Here is a 22,263-nt window from a genome sequence, read left to right on the forward strand (position 1 = left end):
GGGAAAGAAAGGGGAAAAGAAGGAAGGAGAAAGAGATTTTTTTTCTTTTTTTCTCACATAAAAAGAACAGACACAATGGCCATCAATGGCCTCTTTGGAAGTAGGAAGGGGAGGGGTTTTTTTTCCTCCTCTCTTGGGGGGTATAGAAGGACACAGTAGGAGAACACACAATTCAAGTAGAAGGAATGGAGTATGTAGGGATAGAGCAGACATACCCCATTGTAGCTAGGGGCGGTGTGGAGAGGGGAGGGGGGTGAATTACTAATTTTATTATCCAACTTTTTTTTTTTTTCCTCATTTACTTTTTCTTTCTTGGGGGGGGTAGAATATTTGATACGCAATGTCCATTTGTGTATTTTATGTAAATGATGGAACATAAGACTATACAATGTTGTATGGAATGTTGAAGTTAATAATAATAAAAAAATTTGATTACAAAAAAAGAGAAAAAAAAAAAAGTCTAGGACAGTGATGGTAAACCTATGGCACAGGTGTCACAGCTGGCACGCCAAGCCATCTCTGTCTGCACGCCAGGGGAATCCCTCAGCCAGGCAGTTACTTGCACTGACATGCAAGCACGAAGGAGCCGACTCCCTTCCTTGTATCAGTGCCAGTGATGTCGGCAGCTCCCCCTGCTCCGGGATGACATTGGTTCAGTCTGTCCTTCTAAGCGGAGGGGGAGGGGCGGTGCTCGGAGCAGATTATCCATGAGGAGAGGTGCAGTGGCTGCTAACTGACCTCCTGGCGGCAGGGATATCGAAGAGCAGCTGGATGGCGGGAATATCGAGGAGTGGTTGGATGGCGAGAATTTCAAGGAGCGACTGGATGGTGGGGATTTCCACAATACTGCCAGGGAGAGCTGGACGATGAGGCCAAGGTTTTTTATTTTTTACTAGTAATGGCGGCGATCTGCGATTTTTTTTTGTCAGGCCTGCGATATTGCGGCGGACATATCAGACACTTTTGACACAATTTTGGGACCATTCACATTTATACAGCGATCAGTGCTATAACAATGCACTAATTACTGTATAAATGTGACTGGCAGGGAAGGGGTTAACCCCAGGGGGTAAGGAAGGGGTTAAATGTATTCCCTGGGTGTGTTCTAACTGTGTGTGGAGGGGGACTGACTGGGGGAGGTGATCGATGCTGTGTCGCTATGTAAAAGGGACACAGCATCGGTCTCCTCTCTCCCTGACAGGACGTGAAGCTCTTTGATTACACACAGAGCTCCACGTCCCTGCTGTCACCGCCGATCGCGGGTACCTGGCAGAAATCACGGTCGCCAGGCACGCGCATCGGCTTCCCAGCGATGTGCCGGGCACAGTGGCGGGGAATGTAAATAACAGGACGTCCAGGGACGTCCACCCGGCACTTGAGAGCCGCGCTGTGGACGTCTTTCGTCGACAGCGCAGGTCTCAAGTGGTTAATTTGTTAGTTTGGAATAAGAGTTTAATATTAACACACTTAACATCTACTTGTGCTTTATACACCCCATTGCACAATTAGTTGCCACATTCTAGACTTCCTATCTCCTCCTCGCTACCTGTTCCCACCGACCCGGGTGCTGCTCTCTTGGAAACCCCTTGAAGAGATTATTCAGAATGGGACTAGTGGTGCTTGTGCAGGTTTCCCCACTACGTATGCCGAGGTGGTTTGTGTGATGTTTACCTTACATAGGACTCAGGTTACAGACACCACCATGGTGGGAGAAGCTGAGGAACAGTGACATTCTGAATTAAAAGCAGAACTAAACTCTTTCCATCAGTGTTACCTACATTTAATCTTTATGCTGCTTGCATTAGTAGATACATAGGAAGGTATATTATATTTACTTGTTTTAAACTTTTTTTTACATTTCTTCAGTTGCTTCCTGGTTTCTGGCCTAGGCCAAAATAATGTCATACATTTAAGGCGTCTTGATTTTTTTCTGTTATCTGGATAATGGGCTTTCTCAGCTAAGTACGCCTTCCTGTCTTCACACCTGAGCTAAAGACAGATGCTTCCAGACTCTAGCATTCTATTGATGAATGTTGGCAGTCTCTAGTAACTCTTTCAGCATGCCAGCAGTCGTTTGCAGCATGTTGAAGAATTCTAGTAATCCCTATCAGCAGTTCACTTCTTTTAGTGGTCTCTTCCAATAGTAGCCACTTTCAGTCAGCTGCCTTCATGTAGTAGTTCCTTTCAGCATGCCATCCTCCAGTTTTAGTATCTTTTAGAATGTTGTCTTCCTGTAGTAGTTTCATTTAGTATGTTGTCCTCCTGTCGTAGTCTAATTTAGTATGTTGTCCTCCTGTCGTAGTCTCATTTAGTATGTTGTCCTCCTGTCGTAGTCTAATTTAGTATGTTGTCCTCTTGTCGTAGTCTCATTTAGTATGTTGTCCTCCTGTCGTAGTCTCATTTAGTATGTTGTCCTCCTGTAGTAGTCTCATTTAGTATGTTGTCCTCCTGTTGTAGTCTCATTTAGTATGTTGTCCTCCTGTCGTAGTCTCATTTAGTATGTTGTCCTCCTGTCGTAGTCTCATTTAGTATGTTGTCCTCCTGTCGTAGTCTCATTTAGTATGTTGTCCTCCTGTCGTAGTCTCATTTAGTATGTTGTCCTCCAGTAGTAGTCTCATTTAGTATGTTGTCCTCCTGTCGTAGTCTCATTTAGTATGTTGTCCTCCTGTCGTAGTCTCATTTAGTATGTTGTCCTCCTGTCGTAGTCTCATTAGTATCTTGGCCTCCTGTAGTAGTCTAATTTACTAAGTTGCCCTCCTGTTTCAGTCTCTTAGTTTATTGTCCTGCTATTCTTTGTGTTTTAGTATGTTGTCCTTCTGTAGTAGTCTCTTTTAATATGTTGTACTTCTTTAGTAGTTTCTTAGTATGCTGTTTTCCTCTAGAAGTCTCTCGTAGTATGTTGTCCTCCAGTTTAAAGCGGAGGTTCATCCTAAAAACATTTTTCTAACATTACATTGTGCTCTCTTCCAACATTGACAGTATGCTGATTTTTTATCTTTTTTTGCTGTACATACCGTTGTATAGCTATTTCCCCCCCCCCCCGACGCGTCACCAGTTTCCGAAAGAAGCCGAACGTCGGTGCGCAGGCGCCGTATAGCGCTGTATAGAGCCGACTTGCAGTTTGGCTTCTTTCGGAAACTGGTGACGCGCCTTATGCGCTGGGGGGAAGTTTTTGTCATCACGTCAATCACTTAGCCTCTGCATAAGAAACGCCCACTCCCGCGGGAGACACTACCCGGAAGTCGGGGGGAAAATAGCTATGTACCGCAAAAAAAAATCAGCATACTGTCAATGTTGGAAGTGAGCACAATGTAATGTTAGAATTTTTTTTTTAGGGTGAACCTCCGCTTTAAGTTCTTTTTAGAATGTTGCCCTCCTGTTGTAGTCTCTTTAAGTATGTCCTCCTGTAGTAGTCTCTCACCAAAACTCACAAATGATGGAAGATAAATGGTAAAGTGATTTAAGGTAACATCAATATTCTATAATAAAAAAGAAAGAGAGAGCGGGACTTTAAATGAAGCATGTGCAGGGATCAGATTACAATGGATAGGGGGAAAATAATAAATCTGGAATAAGTTATTAATTTCAAGACTTTCAAATAATGCACCGTCCATGACTATATTGCATTATTAAAGAAATTTGGTAAACATATATATATATACTTGACAGAAAAAGCTGGGGTATTTAATATAGAAAAAAGGGGGGTTTTTTTTTTTTTTTTTTTTTTTTGGGGCTATAAATTAGATGACAAACTCAAATACAGGTGAAGCAATAAGCTTTTTCTGTCAAGTATATATATATGTTTACCAAATTTCTTTAATAATGCAATATAGTCATGGACGGTGCATTATTTGAAAGTCTTGAAATTAATAACTTATTCCAGATTTATTATTTTCCCCCTATCCATTGTAATCTGATCCCTGCACATGCTTCATTTAAAGTCCCGCTCTCTCTTTCTTTTTTATTATACAACCAGGGATGGAGGTGGTTTACTAACCACCTCATTTAAAGTCCCAAATTTGAACCCCCCCCCCCCCTTTATTCCATCAATATTCTATGTCTTTGTGATTACTTAATGTGTATTTAAACCCTAACAATGAACTTTTCTTATTTGTTAAAAATTTAGAAATATGCATGTATTGCAGACATGCTCTACATTCTGCATTGTCACTAGAACAGGAATGGAGACACACATTTTGGTGACCTCATTCCTCATTTTGGAGAGATTTCTCCTCACTTCCTGGAACAGAAAGTGAAGGAAAATCTCCCTAATCCGAAACAAATGTAAAAAAAAAAACTGACAGGACTTATTTGAATTCTGACTTTCAAACTTAGAATTCTGTAAAACATTAATAATATTATGGCCCCGCGGTTCTTCAATGCTCTCTTACTGAATAATAAAAAAAAAAGGTTTGCCTTTAGTTCTTCTTAATTAATTCAAATTTTATTCTAAAGCTTATCTCTGAGAAACTTTACAATTATCTTTTGCAGTGGGACTGTGCTTACTTGTTTAGGTTTTGGGAGACACAAAATAGAAGATTTAATTACTGTATTAATTGGCGTATAACACTCACCTTTTTACCCTGAAAATATAGGGTAAACTGTGCCTGCGTGTTATATGCAGGGGGCTGTGGAAAGTTTTTTTCCTAAAACTTCCCTCTTATAGTTAGGGTGCGTGTTATATGCCGATAAATACGGTACCTGACCCTCCTCATTACTAAACCTGTCCTCACAGTGTCTTTCCCCCCATGCTCCAGCATTCTAAGGTCCTTCTGCCCCATGCTCCAGCATTCTATGGTCCTTCTCCCCCATGCTCCAGCATTCTAAGGTCCTTCTTCCTCATGCTCCAGCATTCTAAGGTCCTTCCCCCCCATGCTCCAGCATTCTAAGGTCGTTCTCCCCCATGCTCCAGCTTTCTAAGGTTCTTCTAACCAAAGCTCCAACGGTCTAAGTTCCTTCTTCCCATGCTCCCCCTTCTCCCCCATTCGAAGGACCTTCTCCCCTATGCTCCAGCATTCTAAGGTCCTTCTCCCCCATGCTTCAGCATTCTAAGGTCCTTCTTCCTCATGCTCCAGCATTCTAAGGTCCTTCCCCCCATGCTCTAGCATTCTAAGGTCGTTCTCCCCCATGCTCCAGCTTTCTAAGGTTCTTCTAACCAAAGCTCCAACGGTCTAAGTTCCTTCTCCCCATGCTCCCCCTTCTCCCCCATTCAAAGGACCTTCTCCCCTATGCTCCAGCATTCTAAGGTCCTTCTCCCCCATGCTTCAGCATTCTAAGGTCCTTCTCCCCAATGCTTCAGCATTCTAAGGTCCTTCTCCCTCATGCTCCAGCATTGTAAGGCCCTTCTCCCCATGCTCTAGCATTCTAAGGCCCTTCTCTCCCATGCTTCAGCGGTCTAAGGTCCTGATGTCACCATCAAGACCAATGCAGAATCCAAAGCCCTGCATTGGACATGATGATGCCAAGGAACAGACCTCTGATTCAGTGTTGGGGTGGGGAGGGTCAGGTAAGTAAAAAACATTGCTCTTCCACCCTAGACAAAATTAGTTATTTCTTCCCACTATAAGGGATAATTTTAACACTTCCTGGAGTTAGACTTTAACTAGTACCTGCTTATAGGTTTTATTTTGCTTGCTGTAATTCCCCTGCAAATCAAAAGTCACCCTACTAAGTAAGGTCGGCACTGGAAGCTAAATAGGCTTTTGCAGAACTCAACAGAGCTGTCAGTCTAATGCAGGAAGCCTGCTAACAAGACATTAGGGAGACCCTTGAACAAAGCTCTATTACCTTAAAGCGGAGTTCCATACGTTTTTAAGTTTATCAAAAGTCAGCAGCTACTTTTTGTAGCTGCTGACTTTTAATAAACAGACACTCACCTGTCCCATGGTCCAGCTATGCGACTGACCGAAGCTTCGCTCCTTTCTCCCGCCTCTCCGTGGTGCCGGCATTGGAAGTGTGGTCATCCGGCTGTGGCAGGTTGCGGTTTCTTTTTTTTGTACTTTATAAGTTTATTTGTTTTTTTCTTTTCTTTACTTTACATAAAACAGCATATGGAAAGGCACAGGGCAAATACACTGCCAAAAACAAACATGAATACAATCCTCTTGACAAAAAAAATACATACATATTCGCTCTGGACCCTCCCATAAACTCCCTTACTAAATCTTTCCACTCTAACCCTTTTCTTAGTCCTCACTCTCTCTCACAGAGAGACAAGTGATGCATCTGCCCTTTCCCAGCTCCCCCCCCCCCCAAAAGGCGATTTCAAGTGATTGTATAGGTTAGTTTTTTCTTTTTTTTTGTAAAAAAAACAAACATGTCATACTTACCTCCACTGTGCAGTTCGTTTTGCACAGAGTGGCCCCGATCGTCCTCTTCTGGGGTCCCACAGCGGCTCTCGCGGCTTCTCCCCGCAATAGCTAACCCTCTATGGGAAGCTCTCTCCCGAGGGGGTTGCCTTGCGGGCGCGCTCTCATGTGATACCATAGCCGGCAAGTGTATGATTTGGCACCCTGCATCATTGATTTGATTGACAGCAGCGGGAGCCAATGGTTGCGCTGCTGTCAATCATCCACTCAAGAGCAGACTAGAGCACCGTGAAAGCAATGCGGGATCGTGCCCACACTTTTATACAGCAGTTCGAACACTCCGGCCCCAACAACCGCTTTCCTATTGGTCAATTTTAAAATACATTGTAGTTCTCAATTAGGTCCTCTAGCCATGCAAATGAGGGCTTGAAACAGGATCAGCAGGGATTGGTCCGATAGCTTGAATAGAAGGACTGCTATGTGTAATGAGACAGAAGCCCCAGGGGGCAATCAATGTACACAAACAGCCAGACACAGAACAATGCTTTTCCTCCAGACCATTGAGGCGTCTGGAGGGGGGGGTTAGCCTTAAGACAGGGCTGAAGACCCCCCACTGTGTCACAGATTTCAAGGAGAAACACTTCCGCATTCCAAGGTCCATGACAATACTTCCCCTGGGAAACAGTCCAACAGCCACAGTGGGACCCCGAACGGGTCAACTCGAGGATGTTGGAAAAGTAGTCTTAGGCCCCATGCACACGAGAAGCAATTACAAACACCTCTAAACTCACGTTTTCAAAAACCGGCATTTAAAACGCCCGTTTTTGCCGCGAATTGCGCAGCACTTTGCCGCGATTAGTGGCGTTTTACCGCGTTTGCGGCTGTTAGCGCTTATCTCAAAGACATTGTAGACCCTCCCAAAGTTTAAAACGCAAAAAAAACGCTTCTGAACCCAAAATTTGGCGTCTGAAAAAACGGACATAAACCCAACTGCTTTAAAACGCCAAAAAACGTGATTGTGTGCATGGACACATAGGATAACATTAAATGTGTTCAGGGGAAGTTGAAAAAAATGCCCAAATACCTCGGAACTCGAGTTTAGCAGCGTCTCGTGTGCATGGGGCCTTAATGTTCCAGGTCTGTCTGCCGGGATTACCCATCCGCCTTCCTGTTTTGAGGTCCTGGCCCATAATCGGAAGGCAAGAGGCTCGCATTCAGTCCTCTCCAAAAGCCACTGTCGCAGCTAGGTCTGTCACAAATAACACTTGTGTTTTTTTTTTTTCTAAGGATCTTACCCCTAGATACATTTTATACAGTATAAGCAATTTTCCCATTTTTGTATACATGTATGCAATATTTTTATTACATTTTATTGACTCATGTTAGAAACCGGCTGGAATAAAAATGCAGAATTCGACATTCTCTTCTCCTCTGGTGCTGAGACTGACATTTGGCACAATTTCGGATTTTAATTATGTCTACGGGGTGATATCATTGCTTGGCTTTTTGATGATCATTTTTTCCAACTTGACAATAATATCCACAGTATATTTAAACCAGAGTTTGCATGAGCCCATGTATGTTTTTGTATCTGCCCTCTGTACCAACGGCCTTTATGGAAGCCTCTCATTTTTCCCCAGCCTAATCGTAAATCTGTTTTCTAAGACTCAAGTCATTTCATACGCGGCCTGTATAACGCAAATCTTTTGCATCTATTTTTACGTGTCCTGTGAGATGATCCTGATGGCGGTTATGGCGTACGACCGTTACATATGCATATGTAACCCGTTGAGCTACTCCACCTTCATGAACTTAACGAAGGCATTTAAGATCATTTTAGGCGTGTGGCTTTATTCTTTTATCTCCATCACTGTGCATACTATGCTGACAATGCGGCTCCCTCTTTGTGATAATGTCATCCTGAAGATCTATTGTGATAACTGGTCGGTGGTGAGACTCTCCTGCATTGATACCACAATCAACAACATTTATGGTCTGTTTATTACCGTAACAATATTGGGGTTGATGCCGATGCTGATCAGTTTATCCTACATTAAAATTTTGAAGGTTTGTGCAAAGTCAAAGGACAATTTTTTGAAAGCAATGCAGACCTGCTCTCCTCAACTGATATCTTTTGCAATTTTTGTTACTGACTGCCTCTTTGAGGTAATACTCTATCGTTTGGGGCCTACCCAAGTACCCTATGGACTTAGAGTAGCCATGTTGTTACAGAGCCTGGTGGTGCCACCATTTGTAAATCCACTTCTTTATGGAATAAAGATGCAAGCAATAAAAGTGAAAATACTGCAGTCTTTTACTTTGAAGAAAAGATAAATGGAAAAACAAATTGATAACTCTTGAAAAACAAAATAATTTTCAAAAATCTCTTCCCAGCCCACATTTAATCAGAGTATAATGGAGAAGCTAAACTCTAGAGGTTGTGCCCAAAAGAGTCAAACAGAGAGCAAAGGACTAGTCACCAGTATTGCCTATGGCCTACTTGCAGCTGATCACTCCCCATTACTAACTTACCATGACTTGGAGTCAACGTGTCCGCCATCTTGGTAGAGGCAAGGCTTTGCTAACCCATGTCAGAGACAGTTGTGGATTAAACTCTATGGAGGCCCCCCTGGGATAACATTGAACTAAGTAGTGTGCATGTTGATCTCTAGATGGAGATGAGAATCAATCACTATTGTACATAACACATTCAAAGGTTGCATCAAATTTTTTTTACAAACTGACAGCTGGAAGAAGATGAGCTTTTAAGAGACAAACTGTAATGTGAGCCTGATATCTATGGTTTATGCACTTATGTTGTTATTTGATAAATCTTATTAATACAGTATTTTCTCTATAGAGTCTTTAATCAATAGTTTTGGTTTCTTTGAGTTTATTCTATGTGTTGTAAACAATTTAACCTCTTGACACCGATAGGACGCATATACACAGCCTCTCGACGGGTGTGCCTAATGCAGAGCGCCCGTATATATGCGGGCCTGTGTAAACAATTTACAATGGGGTGGATTCAGTAAGCAATTGCGTCTGCGTAACCATAGTTACGCAGCGCAATTGCTTAGTTGCGCCGGCGTAATGACTTTTCTGTATTCAGAAAGCTTGTTACGCCGACTGTAGCCTAAGATATGACTGGCATAAGGCTCTTATGCCCGCATATCTTAGGCTGCATTCTTACGATGGCCGCTAGGTGGCGTTCCCGTAGTGGTCAGCGTAGAGTATGCAAATTGCATACTAACGCCGATTCACAACCGTGCGCGCGCCCTGCGTACGCAGTTTACGTCGTTTGCGTCCGTCGGGTTCCGCGTAAGGCTGCTCCTGCTATTAGTAGGGGCAGCCAATGCTAAGTATACCCGTCATTCCTGCGTCGCGATGTTTGAAAATTACGTCGTTTGCGTAAGTGAATCGCGAATGCCGCTGGCTGCCATTTACGTTCACGTTAAAGTAAATGACGTCCTTGCGACGTCATTTGCCGCAATGCACGTCGGGAAAGTTTCCAGACGGAGCATGCGCACTACGTTCGGCGCGGGAACGCGCCTAATTTAAATGATCCACGCCCCCTACGGGATCATTTAAATTACGCGCGCTTACGCCGGCCATTTTTACGGAGCGCCCACGCAAATTACGGAGCTACTGCTTCGTGAATGAAGCGTAGCGCAGGTATGATAATTTATTAACCACTTAAGACACAGACCTTTATGCAGGTAAAGGACCTGGCCAGTATTTGCGATTCGGCACTGCGTCGCTTTAACTGACAATTTCGCGGTCGTGCGACGTGGCTCCCAAACAAAATTGGCGTCCTTTTTTTCCCACAAATAGAGCTTTATTTTGGTGGTATTTGATCACCTCTGTGGTTTTTATTTTTTGCGCTATAAACAAAAATAGAGCGACAATTTTGAAAAAATATATTTTTTACTTTTTGCTATAATAAATATCCCCAAAAAAGATAAAAAAAAGATATTTTTTTCTCAGTTTAGGCCAATATGTATTCTTCTACCTATTTTTGTAAAAAAAATATCGCAATAAGCGTTTATCGATTGGTTTGCGCAAAATTTATAGCGTTTACAATATAGGAGATAGTTTTATTGCATTTTTATTAATATATATTTTTTTATTACTAATTTTTTTCGTGACCGCGACATTATGGCGGACACTTCGGACAATTTTGACACAATTTTGGGACCATTGTCACTTTCACAGCAAAAAATGCTATAAAAATGCATTGTTTACTGTGAAAATGACAATTGCAGTTTGGGAGTTAACCACTAGGGGGCACTGAAGGGTTTAAGTGTTACCTCATGAGTGTTTCTAACTGTAGGGAGGCGGGGCTGGACGTGTGACGTCATTGATCGTGTTTCTCTATATCAGGGAATACACGATCAATGACACTGCCACATCGAAGAACAGGGAAGGTGTGTTTACACACACCTCTCCCCGTTCTTCAGCTCCAGGGGACTGATCGAGGGACCCCGACGGCGATCAGGTCCACGGGTCCCACGGGCGCGGTCATGGAGCTTTGGACCGTGTCGCGTGCACGCGCCGGCAGCGCGCGCGCGACCCCACGGCTAGGCTTAAAGGGCCACGTACAGGTACGTGGATGTGCCCAGCCATGCCATTCTGCCGACGTATATCGGCGTGAAGGGGTCCTTAAGTGGTTAAAGATAAGTGAAATAATATAAATACAACCACCTCCAATACCACACAGTGCACAACAACCAATACCAACAGAATCCACAAATAATAACAGTAACAGACCAATATGTACAAGTAATGGGGAAAATCAGAATCAAAAACAGGGCCAGGCCGGGGTTGTCAATGGGAGGTCAGCAGCTGGGGAAAGGGAAAACAAACATAACAAGTAGGGATGAGCTTCGAGTTCGAGTCAAACTCATGTTCGACTCGAACATTGCCTGTTCGCCAGTGCGGCGAACAACGAACAATTAGGGGTGTTCGCGGCAAATTCGAAAAGCCGCGGAACACCCTGTTAAAGTCTATGGGAGAAATCTAAAGTGTTAATTTTAAAGGCTAATATGCAAGTTATTGTCCTAAAAAGTGTTTGGGGTCCCGGGTCCTGTCCCAGGGGACATGTATCAATGCAAAAAAAAGTTTTAAAAACGGCCGTTTTTTCAGGAGCAGTGAATTTATTAATGCTAAAAGTGAAACAATAAAAGTGTAATATTACTTTAAATTTTGTACCTAGGGGGGGTGTAAAGTCAGCATGTGAAAAAGCGCATGTTTCCCGTACATAGAACTGTCTCTGCACAAAGTGTCATTTCTGAAAGAAAAAAAGGCATTTAAAACCGGCTTTGCGGCTCTAATGAATTGTCGGCTCTGGCAATAAATAAATAAAAAAAAAAGAGTGGGAGTCCCCCCAAATTCCATTAACAGGCCCTTCCGGTCTGATATGGATATTAGGGGAACCCCGCAGTCAATTTAAAAAAAATTACGTGGGGTTCCCCCCAAATATCCATACCAGACCCTTCAGGTCTGGTGTGGATTTTAAGGGGAACTCCACCCCAAATTAAAAAAAAAATGGTGTGGAGTTCCCCCAAAAATCCACACCAGACCCTTATCCGAGCACGTTGACCTGGCCGGCCGCAGAAAAGAGGGGGAGACAAGAGTGCGCCCCCCTCTCCTGAACCGCACCAGGCCACATGCCCTCAACATTGGGGAGGATGTCCCCATGTTGATGGGAACAAGGGCCTCATCCCCACAACCCTTGCCCGGTGGTTGTGGGGGTCTGCGGACGGGGGGCTTATCAGAATCTGGAAAACCCCTTTAACAAAGGGGACCCCCAGATCCTGCCCCCCCCTATGTGAATTGGTAATGGGGTACACTGTACCTCTACCATTTTGTGAAGGAAGTGTAAATAGTTTAAAAAAAACACACAGACACCGTAGAAAAAATTTCTTTATTAATAGAAATAAATAAATAAATAAATCCAGCGGTGGTAATCCACTCTCGATGCGGCTCCCTGCTCCAACGTTGTCTTCTATCCAGCGACGGATGATCTCTCCAGCGACAGGTGAACATCGGTTCCGGTCGAGCGATGAGAAGATCCATCCGTCCAGAGCGCAGCAGGCGAGCTCCACTCTCCGCTGGACACCGAATGACGCGCTGGAGCTTTGACATTTCTTATATAGGGGAAGCGGCCACCCGTCACGTGACCCCGTCCCCTCTGACGCACCCTCGTACGTCACTGGGAAAGACCTGCCAGTTAACGTGCTCGGATAAGAGTCTGGTGTGGATTTTTGGGGGAACTCCACGCCAATTTTTTTTAAAATTTGGGGTGGAGTTCCCCTTAAAATCCACACCAGACCTGAAGCGTCTGGTATGGATATTTGGGGGGAACCCCACGTAATTTTTTTTAAAATTGATGGCAGGGTTCCCCTTAATATCCATATCAGACCTGAAGGGCCTGTTAATGGAATTTGGGGGACCCCCACGTTTTTTGTTTTTTTTATGAATGAATCATCTCTGAATTGCCAAAGCCGACAATTCATTAGAGCCGCAAAGCCGGTTTTAAATGCCTTTTTTTCTTTCAGAAATGACACTTTGTGCAGGGACAGTTCTATGTACGGGAAACATGCGCTTTTTCACATGCTGACTTTACAACCCCCCTAGGTACGAAATTTAAAGTAATATTACACTTTTATTGTTTCACTTTTAGCATTATTAAATTCACTGCTCCTGAAAAAAGAGTAGTATAAGGTATTATGGTGGCAGGTAGCACAGTATAGGGTATTATAGGGGCAGGTTAGGGCTGTATAGGGCACTATAGGGGCAGGTTAGAACTGTATAGGTTATTATAGGGGCAGGTTAGGGTAGAATAGGGGCAGGTTAGGACAGTATAGAGTTGCAGTGCTACCCCATCAGGAGCCGCTGGTTGTTTTGGGATCGGCGAATTAAGTTACCTCTAATCGTTGTCTAGGGTGAGTAGAGCAGTAAACGAATGTCCAATCAGCGAGTAAGATTTTCTGAATGCTTTATTTCTCGGCCCAACACAACCAACATCAACATGAGGTAGAGAGAAAAGGTTGATGAAGTAAGAGAACTCTGCAGTATCAGGCCTGGATATGAAAAGAGCAATCCTGCTCTCAGTAGTAGTAGATACAGTTCGTCGCCACTCTAGCCAGAGTGGGTGAAGTGCCCCCGGACAGACTCCTGCCACAAGCCTGGCAGCTGAAGTGTCACTTTAAAGTTGCTGGGAAGAACAAGTCACTATCACTGACTTGGCTCTGACCAGATGAGGCCTCTGCCACAGGCTCAATGCTGACAATGGTGAACAGCAGAGCAATTCCTCCCCAGTCTTTCTCTTGGGGTCACCGACTGACAGTACTGAGGTTATCTGTCAGTGTTCGGTCACCCAGATCCCCGATGGTTCGTTCAAGCCTCTCAGAAAACCTGCCTCCGGGTTCTCCTTGAGCCGATCCCCCACGGCACAGCACGTAGCTTGGGATCTCTTCAGTAGAGTTGGGGACCCAGTAAATCACTGGGGCCCCTGGCAGCATCAGTTGCTCCAGGCCATGAGGGCCCAGAGTCAGGAACTCCGCGTTGCGCGCGACCCCAGGCCAGGTAGGCCATAGTGGTGGGGCCCGCGATGTGCGCACACCCTAAAGGTGGGTGCTGCACCTGGAACCAGGAACCCGCAAAGAACCAAGAACAATGGCGTCTGCCACAGATATACTCTCCCCCAGCATGCCCCGTGAGGGAAAACTCCTCTAATTGGCTGCTGGGGAAAAGTGGCTCTGTCAGAACCCCTCTAGCGTCAGCTGTCGCCCAGGGATGGGATCGCATCCCTGGAGCGCAGACTGACCCACAGGACAGTTCAGGAATGACAGCAGCCCAAATTTAGCACAATTAGAAATGAGAGCAACTTATCTCTCTCATTCCCCCACTAACTTTAGCGTAGTGCCCATACTGAAAGTAAGGGGGCGCTACAGGGTATTATAGGGCAGGTTAGTGCTGTATAGGGTACTATAGGGGCAGATTAGGACAGTATAGGGCAGGGATCTGCAATTAGTGGACCTCCAGCTGTTGCAGAACTACCAGTCCCATGAGGCATAGCTAGACTCTGACAGCCACAAGCATGACACCCAGAGGCAGAGGCATGATGGGACTTGTAGTTTTGCATCAGCTGGAGGTCCGCTAATTGCATATCCCTGGTATAGGGTATTATAGGGGCAGGTTAGAGCTGTATAGGGTACTATAGGGGCAGGTTAGGGCTGTATACAGTGACAATGTGCTCACTTACAGCATAGCTGCAGATGCAGACACTCGTGGCTCCTGTGTGCTCTCCTCTTTTTTCTCCAGGATCAGCCAGTGAATGAGTCTTTGGGAGGAGTGAAGGAGACAGCCACACCCCCAGCTCCACCCACCAACTCCAGCTACCTCGGTACTTGGGAGACATTGAAGATTGTTGAGGGAAAGCCTGCCTGACTGGATGACTGGGGAGACAGGCAGCCATCCTCCCCCGCACCGGTGGGCCCCCTGCCGACCCAATGAACGTCTTCTGATGCTTACAGGGCTGGGAAAGTGCAGGGGCGCCCGCTCATTATGATGGCCCTGCTGCGATCTCATCTCCCACTGCACACCCCTAGACTGACATCCCCCTAATGTGCGGCACCCTGGGCAGACTGCCCCCAGTCCCCCTCTTGGTACGCCACTGGTTGGGAGCAAAGGGCCCAAATCAACCAGCAACTCCTGTGGGGGTAGCATTACAAAGAAATGGCTTGATGAGTGAGTATGATCATGTGGAAGTGGCCTACACAAAGCCTTCACCTTAACCTACTGAACACCTTTGGGATGAATTGAAATGCTTGATCCAATCCAGGTCTTTATGTACAACTTAAGTACCTGACCTCATAAATGCTCTTTTGTATGAATGGGCACATATTCCCACAGACACCCTCCAAAATCTTGTGGAAAGACTGTTAGGTAGATTCACGTACCTTGGCCTAAAATTAGGATGGCCTAGCCTAGCCTTTTTAGGCTACACCGCCGTAAATTATTTAGGCTAGTAGTGATTCACAAACCACTTACCTGCTAATCTACGGCGGTGTAGCCTAAAACGAGCGGGCGTAAGCGCGCCTAATTCAAATTGCTTGGAGGGGGCGTGTTGTATGGAAATGAGGCTTGACCTCACGTTTTTTGACGTTTTTTGACACTACGCATGCGCCGGGCGACTACATTTCCCAGTGCGCATTGCGGCTAAGTACGCCGTACGGGCCTATTGATTTCGACGTGTACGTAAACGACGTAAATCCCGATTCGCTGACGATTTGCGCAAACGACGTAAAAAATTAGAACCTCGCGGCGGGAACGGCGGCCATACTTAACATTGTTATTCCACCTCATAGATGGAATAACTTTAGGCGGCCTATCCCTTACGGAAACAACGTAATGCGACGGAGTAGGCCTGGCGTTCGTTCGTGAATCGGCGTATCCCCTCATTTACATAATCTACGCCGGCCGCAATGGAAGCGCTATCTAGCGGCCAACAGAAACATTGCAAGCTAAGATAGAACGGCGCAAGCCGGCCTAACTTAGCTTTGTTTAAGTGTATCTCTGTTTGAGAATACACTTAAACAAACGCCGGCGTAGATTCAGAGTTAGGTCGGCTTATCTACTGATAAGCCGGACTAACTCTTTGTGAATCTACCTATTGGTGTGGAGGCTGTTAAATGACCATTGGAATGGGATGTCCAACAAGTTGATATAAGGGCAAAGGGCAGGTGTCCACAAAGTTCTGGGAATACTGTATGGTTTACAATAATATATTAATGATAATAACAGTTTTAATGATTGGGTTTACATTTGCTTTATAAACATTATATTACCAAATAGCTTTTATATCATTTATATTTGTAATACCATTTTTTTAGCCAACATAGACACTCACTTTAAATTCAGTTGAGCAATGCTGGCTTGGAAACTATTTAATAGGAGGTGCACCCTAGGTGAGCATATGCTATTTCCCTTAAGATTTCCTTTAAACAAGTAGGTAAAAATAGGTGACAGGAATTCTGTTTTTACTCTCATTAACTGCCATAACATTGTAGCTCTTTGATTGGTCCAGAGGGTAATCACTGACTGTATACAAAAGAAGGTGATAGTGAGTAGAGTAAAGAGAGTACCTTGTAACGTCTGAGTAAGTATTTCTCATTAATATTACCATACTATGCTTGTGATTATTTTCTGAGATTTCGGTTTTTAGAAGGCTATGTAACTAGCAAATGCACTATATGGCCAAAAAAATAGGGGGACACCTATCATATTTATTAAATGGTTGTTTCCACTGAAGGATACTGTTAATGCTATACTATACAAAGACATTTTATCATTTCAAATGGTTTTTATTGGTATTTTTCACATATATTTGCATACATACAGAATGAAATAAGGTAACTAGGTAGCTCCTTGTGTTTTCTATCTTTAGCTATGTACTGACCTGAGTGTAATAAAACTGTTACAATCATTACATATTTCAAAAACTGAATAACACGCAACTTTGTTCTGTAATCACACCTAACTATTTAGTGTGGTATACATTTCTGTTCCAAATACTTATCCAAGCATATTGGGTATGGAGGTGTCATTTATACAAATTTAAGTTGTTAAATTGTTGATGGGTCTGGTGCCCTCTGCCCTCCCATGGCTCTACAAAGACATTTTAGACAATCTTGAGCTAACAGTCTGAGGAAAGTCCTTTGCACAAAGCCAGCTCCATAAAGACATGGTTTGGTGAGCTTGGTGTGGAGGAAATCAAGTGTCCTGTACATAGTCTTGACCTCAACCCTACTGAACATCTATGGAATGAAATGGAATGCCAATGCCAAACCAGGTGTTCCTACAGACACCCTCCAAAATCGTGTGGATAGCCTTCCCAAAAGAAATGAGAATGTTAGAGCCTCAAAGTCAGTGGGGTAGGGCAAAACTAAACTTATGCCGCGTGCACATGGAAATTCCGACAAGAAAACCGTGGATTTTTTTCCGACGGAATGTTGGCTCAAACTTGTGTTGCATACACACGGTCACACAAATCTTGTCGGACATTCTGATTGCTAAGAACACGGTGACCTACAACACTACAAGAAAAAATTAAGCTTGATGATTCAGAGCATGCGTCAAATAGATTCAGAGCATGCATGCTTTTTTGTGCGTCAGAATTGCATACAGACGATCAAAATTTCCTACAAGAACATTTCTTGTCGGAAAGAAAATTGAGAACCAGCTCTCAGGTTTTTGTTGTCCGAAATTCGGACAGAAAATGTCTGATGGAGCCTACACTAGGGTTGTCCCGATACCGATACCAGTATCGGTATCGGAACCGATTCCGAGTATTTGCGGGAGTACCCGTACTCCCGCGAATACCCCCGATACCGAAATAGAATACTACGGCTGGTTATGGGGGAAGACAATGGCTGCATATGGGGGACATGGCTGGATTGGGGGGGAGACATGGCTGCATATGGGGGACATGGCTGGATATGGGGGGAGACATGGCTGCATATGGGGGATATGGGGGGAGACATGGCTGCATATGGGGGACATGGCTGGATATGGGGGGAGACATGGCTGCATATGGGGGACATGGCTGGATATGGGGGGGAGACATGGCTGCATATGGGGGGAGACATGGCTGCATATGGGGGACATGGCTGGATATGGGGGGGAGACATGGCTGCATATGGGGGGACATGGCTGGATATGGGGGGAGACATGGCTGCATATGGGGGACATGGCTGGATATGGGGGGGAGACATGGCTGCATATGGGGGGACATGGCTGCATGGGGGGATATGGGGGGAGACATGGCTGCATATGGGGGGGAGACATGGCTCCATATGGGGGACATGGCTGGATATGGGGGGAGACATGGCTGCATATGGGGGACATGGCTGGATATGGGGGGACATGGCTGGATATGGGGGGACATGGCTGGATATGGGGGGACATGGCTGGATATGGGGGGACATGGCTGGATATGGGGGGAGACATGGCTGGATATGGGGGGAGACATGGCTGCATGGGGGGGGACATGGCTGGATATGGGGGGACATGGCTGGATATGGGGGGGACATAGCTGCATATGGGGGGACATGGCTGGATATGGGGGGAGACATGGCTGGATATGGGGGGAGACATGGCTGCATCTGTGGGGGGACATGGCTGCATTTGGGGACACATTTAAAAAAAAGTATCGGTATTCGTTATCGGCGAGTACTTGAAAAAAAGTATCGGTACTCGTACTCAGTCCTAAAAAAGTGGTATCGGGACAACCCTAGCCTACACACGGTCGGAATTTCCGACCAAAAGCTCACATCAAACTTTTCTTGTCGGAAAATTCCGATCGTGTGTACACGGCATTAGAGATGTATGTAGTTCAGCAGCTCTGCATTTTTCTGCACTGGCTGCTCAAGATTCTCAATATTTTTCATCGGATGATTTGTCATTTGTGCAGAAGTGATCAGCGCTGGTGATGGAGGTCTGAGTATCTCAGCTCTTCTTTGAAGGTACACGTTTACTTTAGATAGTTCGTTTTCGAGTCAGAGTTAGTTTACCATATACAGTATTTCCCATTCCTTATGGTAGGACTATCCTGAAATCAACCTCATTTGTTGTTTTATACTTTATCTATAATGTGACTTTTTTATTTATTTTTTAAAACATTTAAGCTCAACTCCAGGAAATCTAAAAAAATTCTCTTGCAGTAGAGTTGCCCCAACACTGCTGCAAATTAACTTCTAATGCCGGCTACTGACGAGCAAACATGTACGATGAAACCGGTCCGCCGGACCGTTTTCACCGTACATGTCTGCCCGGGGATTTCTGTATGGTGGCTGTACTCACCATCATACAGAAATCCGCGCGTAAACAATACGCGGGGCGTGTCCGCGCCGTCGCCGCGACGATGACGCGGCAACGTGGGCGGGCCTGCCAGTTAAATGCTTCCACGCATGCGTCGAAGTCATTCGACGCATGCGAGGGATGGCGGGCGCTCGGACATGTACGGTAGGTCTGTACAGACGACCGAACATGTCCGAGCGGGCAGGATTCCAGCGGGCTGTTTTAAAACAAGCCCGGAAATATTTGCCCGCTGGGAAAAGGCCCAGCGGGCAAATGTTTGCTGGAATCCTGCCCGCTCGGGCCTACACACGACCGAACATGTATGCTGAAACTGGTCCGCGGACCAGTTTCAGCAGACATGTTCGGTCGTCTGTACGGGGCCTAAGTTAGTCTAGGGCAGCCCTTTTCAACCTAGGGTGCCTTGATGTTTCTTCAGGGGTGCCTTGGCAAAATGCCTAAAAATTACCCAAGAATCGTATACAAGCCAGCAGGTGGATCAAACCTGCCTTTTAGTTAAACAAGCAACAAGTTTTCATTGTGCACTATTACAACCTTCTAGCCGCCAGCATCCTAACAACTAATGACATCACCAGTGGATGATGAATGGATGTCGGTTGGGTGTCCTACGTGTGTGGACGTTGATGCATTATGTAAAATTATTAGAATAGCTTTTTATATTTTAGAATGGGGTGCCTCGAGGCTGTCCATAATTTTAAAGGGTGTCTTGAGATTGTCCATTATTTTAACCACTTAAGGACCGCCTCCTGCACATATACGTCGGCAGAATGGCACGTCTGGGCACAAGCACATACAAGTACGTCCTCTTTAAATGCCCAGCCATGGGTCGTGGGCACGCGCACGCGACCCTGGTCCAAAGCTCCGTGACCGCGGCCGTGGGACCAGCGGACCCGATCGCCGCTGGAGTCCTGAGATCGGTCCCCGGAGCTGAAGAACGAGGAGAGCTGTGTGTAAACACAGCTTCCCCGTTCTTCACTGTGGCGCTGTCATTGATCGTGTGTTCCCTGATATAGGGAAGCACAATCAATGACGTCACATGTCCAGCCCCACCCCCCTACAGTTAGAAACACATATGAGGTCACACTTAACCCCTTCAGCGCTCCCTAGTGGTTAACCCCTTCACTGCCAGTGTAATTTTCACAGTATACAGTGCATTTTTATAGCATTTTTTGCTGTGAAAATTACAATTGTCCCAAAAATGTGTCAAAATTGTCCGATGTGTCCGCCATAATGTCGCGGTCATGAAAAAAAACGCTGATCGCCGCCATTAGTAGTAAAAAAAAAAATATTAATAAAAATGCAATAAAACTATCCCCTATTTTGTAAACACTATACATTTTGCGCAAACCAATCGATAAACGCTTATTGCGATTTTTTTTACCAAAAATAGGTAGAATACGTATCGGCCTAAACTGAGGAAAAAAACGTTTTTTTTATATATTTTTGGGGGATATTTATTATAGCAAAAAGTAAAAAATATTGCATTTTTTTCAAAATTGTCACTCTATTTTTGTTTATAGCGCAAAAAATAAAAACCGCAGGGGTGATCTAATACCACCAAAAGAAAGCTCTATTTGTGGGGAAAAAAGGACGCCAATTTTGTTTGGGAGCCACGTCGCACGACCGCGCAATTGTCAGTTAAATCGGCGCAGTGCCGAATTGCAAAAACTGGCCTTAAGTGGTTAAAGGGTGCCTTGACTGAGTCAAGGTTGGCAAACAATGGTCTAGAGGACATGTAAAAGTAGTTTTAGCCACTTGCTTTAAAACATGGCTTTGGACATGCTTTGTTAAAGCTCTCTGAACGCCAGTCAAAGCCCCTGTCATTAAAGGGGAGGTTCACCCTAAAAACGACTTTTTCTTATTACACTGGCCCCCCACATTACAATACGATTATGCCTATTAGTTTTTTTTTGATGCTGTACATACCTTCGTACAGCATATTCACCCGTGGCTTCCGGGTTGCGAGTCCCGCGGGAGTGGGCTGTCCTAACATGCTGGTGATTGACGTTTTGACAAAAAACGAGCTCCCCCCGTCGCGTAAGCCGCGTCACGATTGGCGAAAGGAGCCGAACGGCGATGCGCAGGCGCAGTATAGCGCCGACTCGGCTCCTTTCGCCAATCGTGACGCGGCTTACGCGACGGGGGGAGCTCGTTTTTTGTAAAAAAATGAAAAGTCACCAGCATGTTAGGAACGCCCACTCCCGCGGGACTCGCAACCTGGAAGCCACGGGTGAATTAGCTGTACGAAGGTATGTACAGCATCAAAAAAAAACTAATAGGCATAATCGTATTGTAATGTGGGGGGCCAGTGTAATAAGAAAAAGTCGTTTTTAGGGTGAACCTCCCCTTTAAATAAAATTGTTAGCTTACAGTCCTGTTCACACCTGCTTTTGCTTGGGGCTTCGATGAGGCTTCGATGAGACTTTGGGGGGCTTCGATGAGGATTTGGTGGAGCTTCCATGGGTCGGTGGGGCTTTGGTGAGGCTTCAGTGGGGCTTCAAGTGAGCTTTGCCATAGTCTTCTTTGGAGGCTTTGAAGATACTTTGAAGCACCACTGAAGCTACATTCTATCATTTTTTAAACAAAGCCGAAGCAAAGCATAGCAAAGGCAGGTGTAAACAGGACTGTAAGCTAACCATTTTATTTAGTGATAGGGGCTTTGACTAGCATTCAGAGAGCTTTAACAAAGTCTGTCCGAAGCCTTGTTAAAGCAAGTGTAAACTAACCGCTAATGTGTGTTGAAGCAGAAGCAAGTGTAAATGAGCCCTTACTCACATGATCTTCCATTTCCCATGCTCTGGCAGTGCACTGTTTCTTGATATCCAGATTCAGAAAGATCAGTGGATCTTTCTGCTGGCGTAACGTATGTCATTTACGTTACGCCGCCGCAAGTTTTTCAGGCAAGTGCTTTTTTTCACAAAGCACTTGCCTGTAAAGTTGCGGCGGCGTAGCGTAAATCACCCGGCGGAATTCAAATTCGACGGGTAGGGGGCGTGTATCATTTAAATGAAGCGCGTCCCCGCGCCGAACGAACTGCGCATGCGCCAGCCACGACTGAATCCCAGTGCACATG

At 45.1% G+C, this 22,263-nt stretch overlaps 1 protein-coding gene across 1 annotated transcript; it reads left to right on the forward strand.

The window, feature by feature from the left end:
• The first annotated feature begins 7,606 nt into the window (after positions 1 to 7,606).
• LOC120928470 (putative gustatory receptor clone PTE03) lies at positions 7,607 to 9,144 on the forward strand. The gene has a single exon (XM_040339565.1). It carries the CDS (start codon positions 7,713 to 7,715, stop codon positions 8,640 to 8,642), a length of 930 nt encoding a protein of 309 aa, XP_040195499.1. The 5' UTR covers positions 7,607 to 7,712; the 3' UTR covers positions 8,643 to 9,144.
• Positions 9,145 to 22,263: the final 13,119 nt, after the last annotated feature.

Source organism: Rana temporaria, chromosome 2 (assembly GCF_905171775.1).
Source record: "Rana temporaria chromosome 2, aRanTem1.1, whole genome shotgun sequence".
NCBI classification, from domain to species: domain Eukaryota; kingdom Metazoa; phylum Chordata; class Amphibia; order Anura; family Ranidae; genus Rana; species Rana temporaria.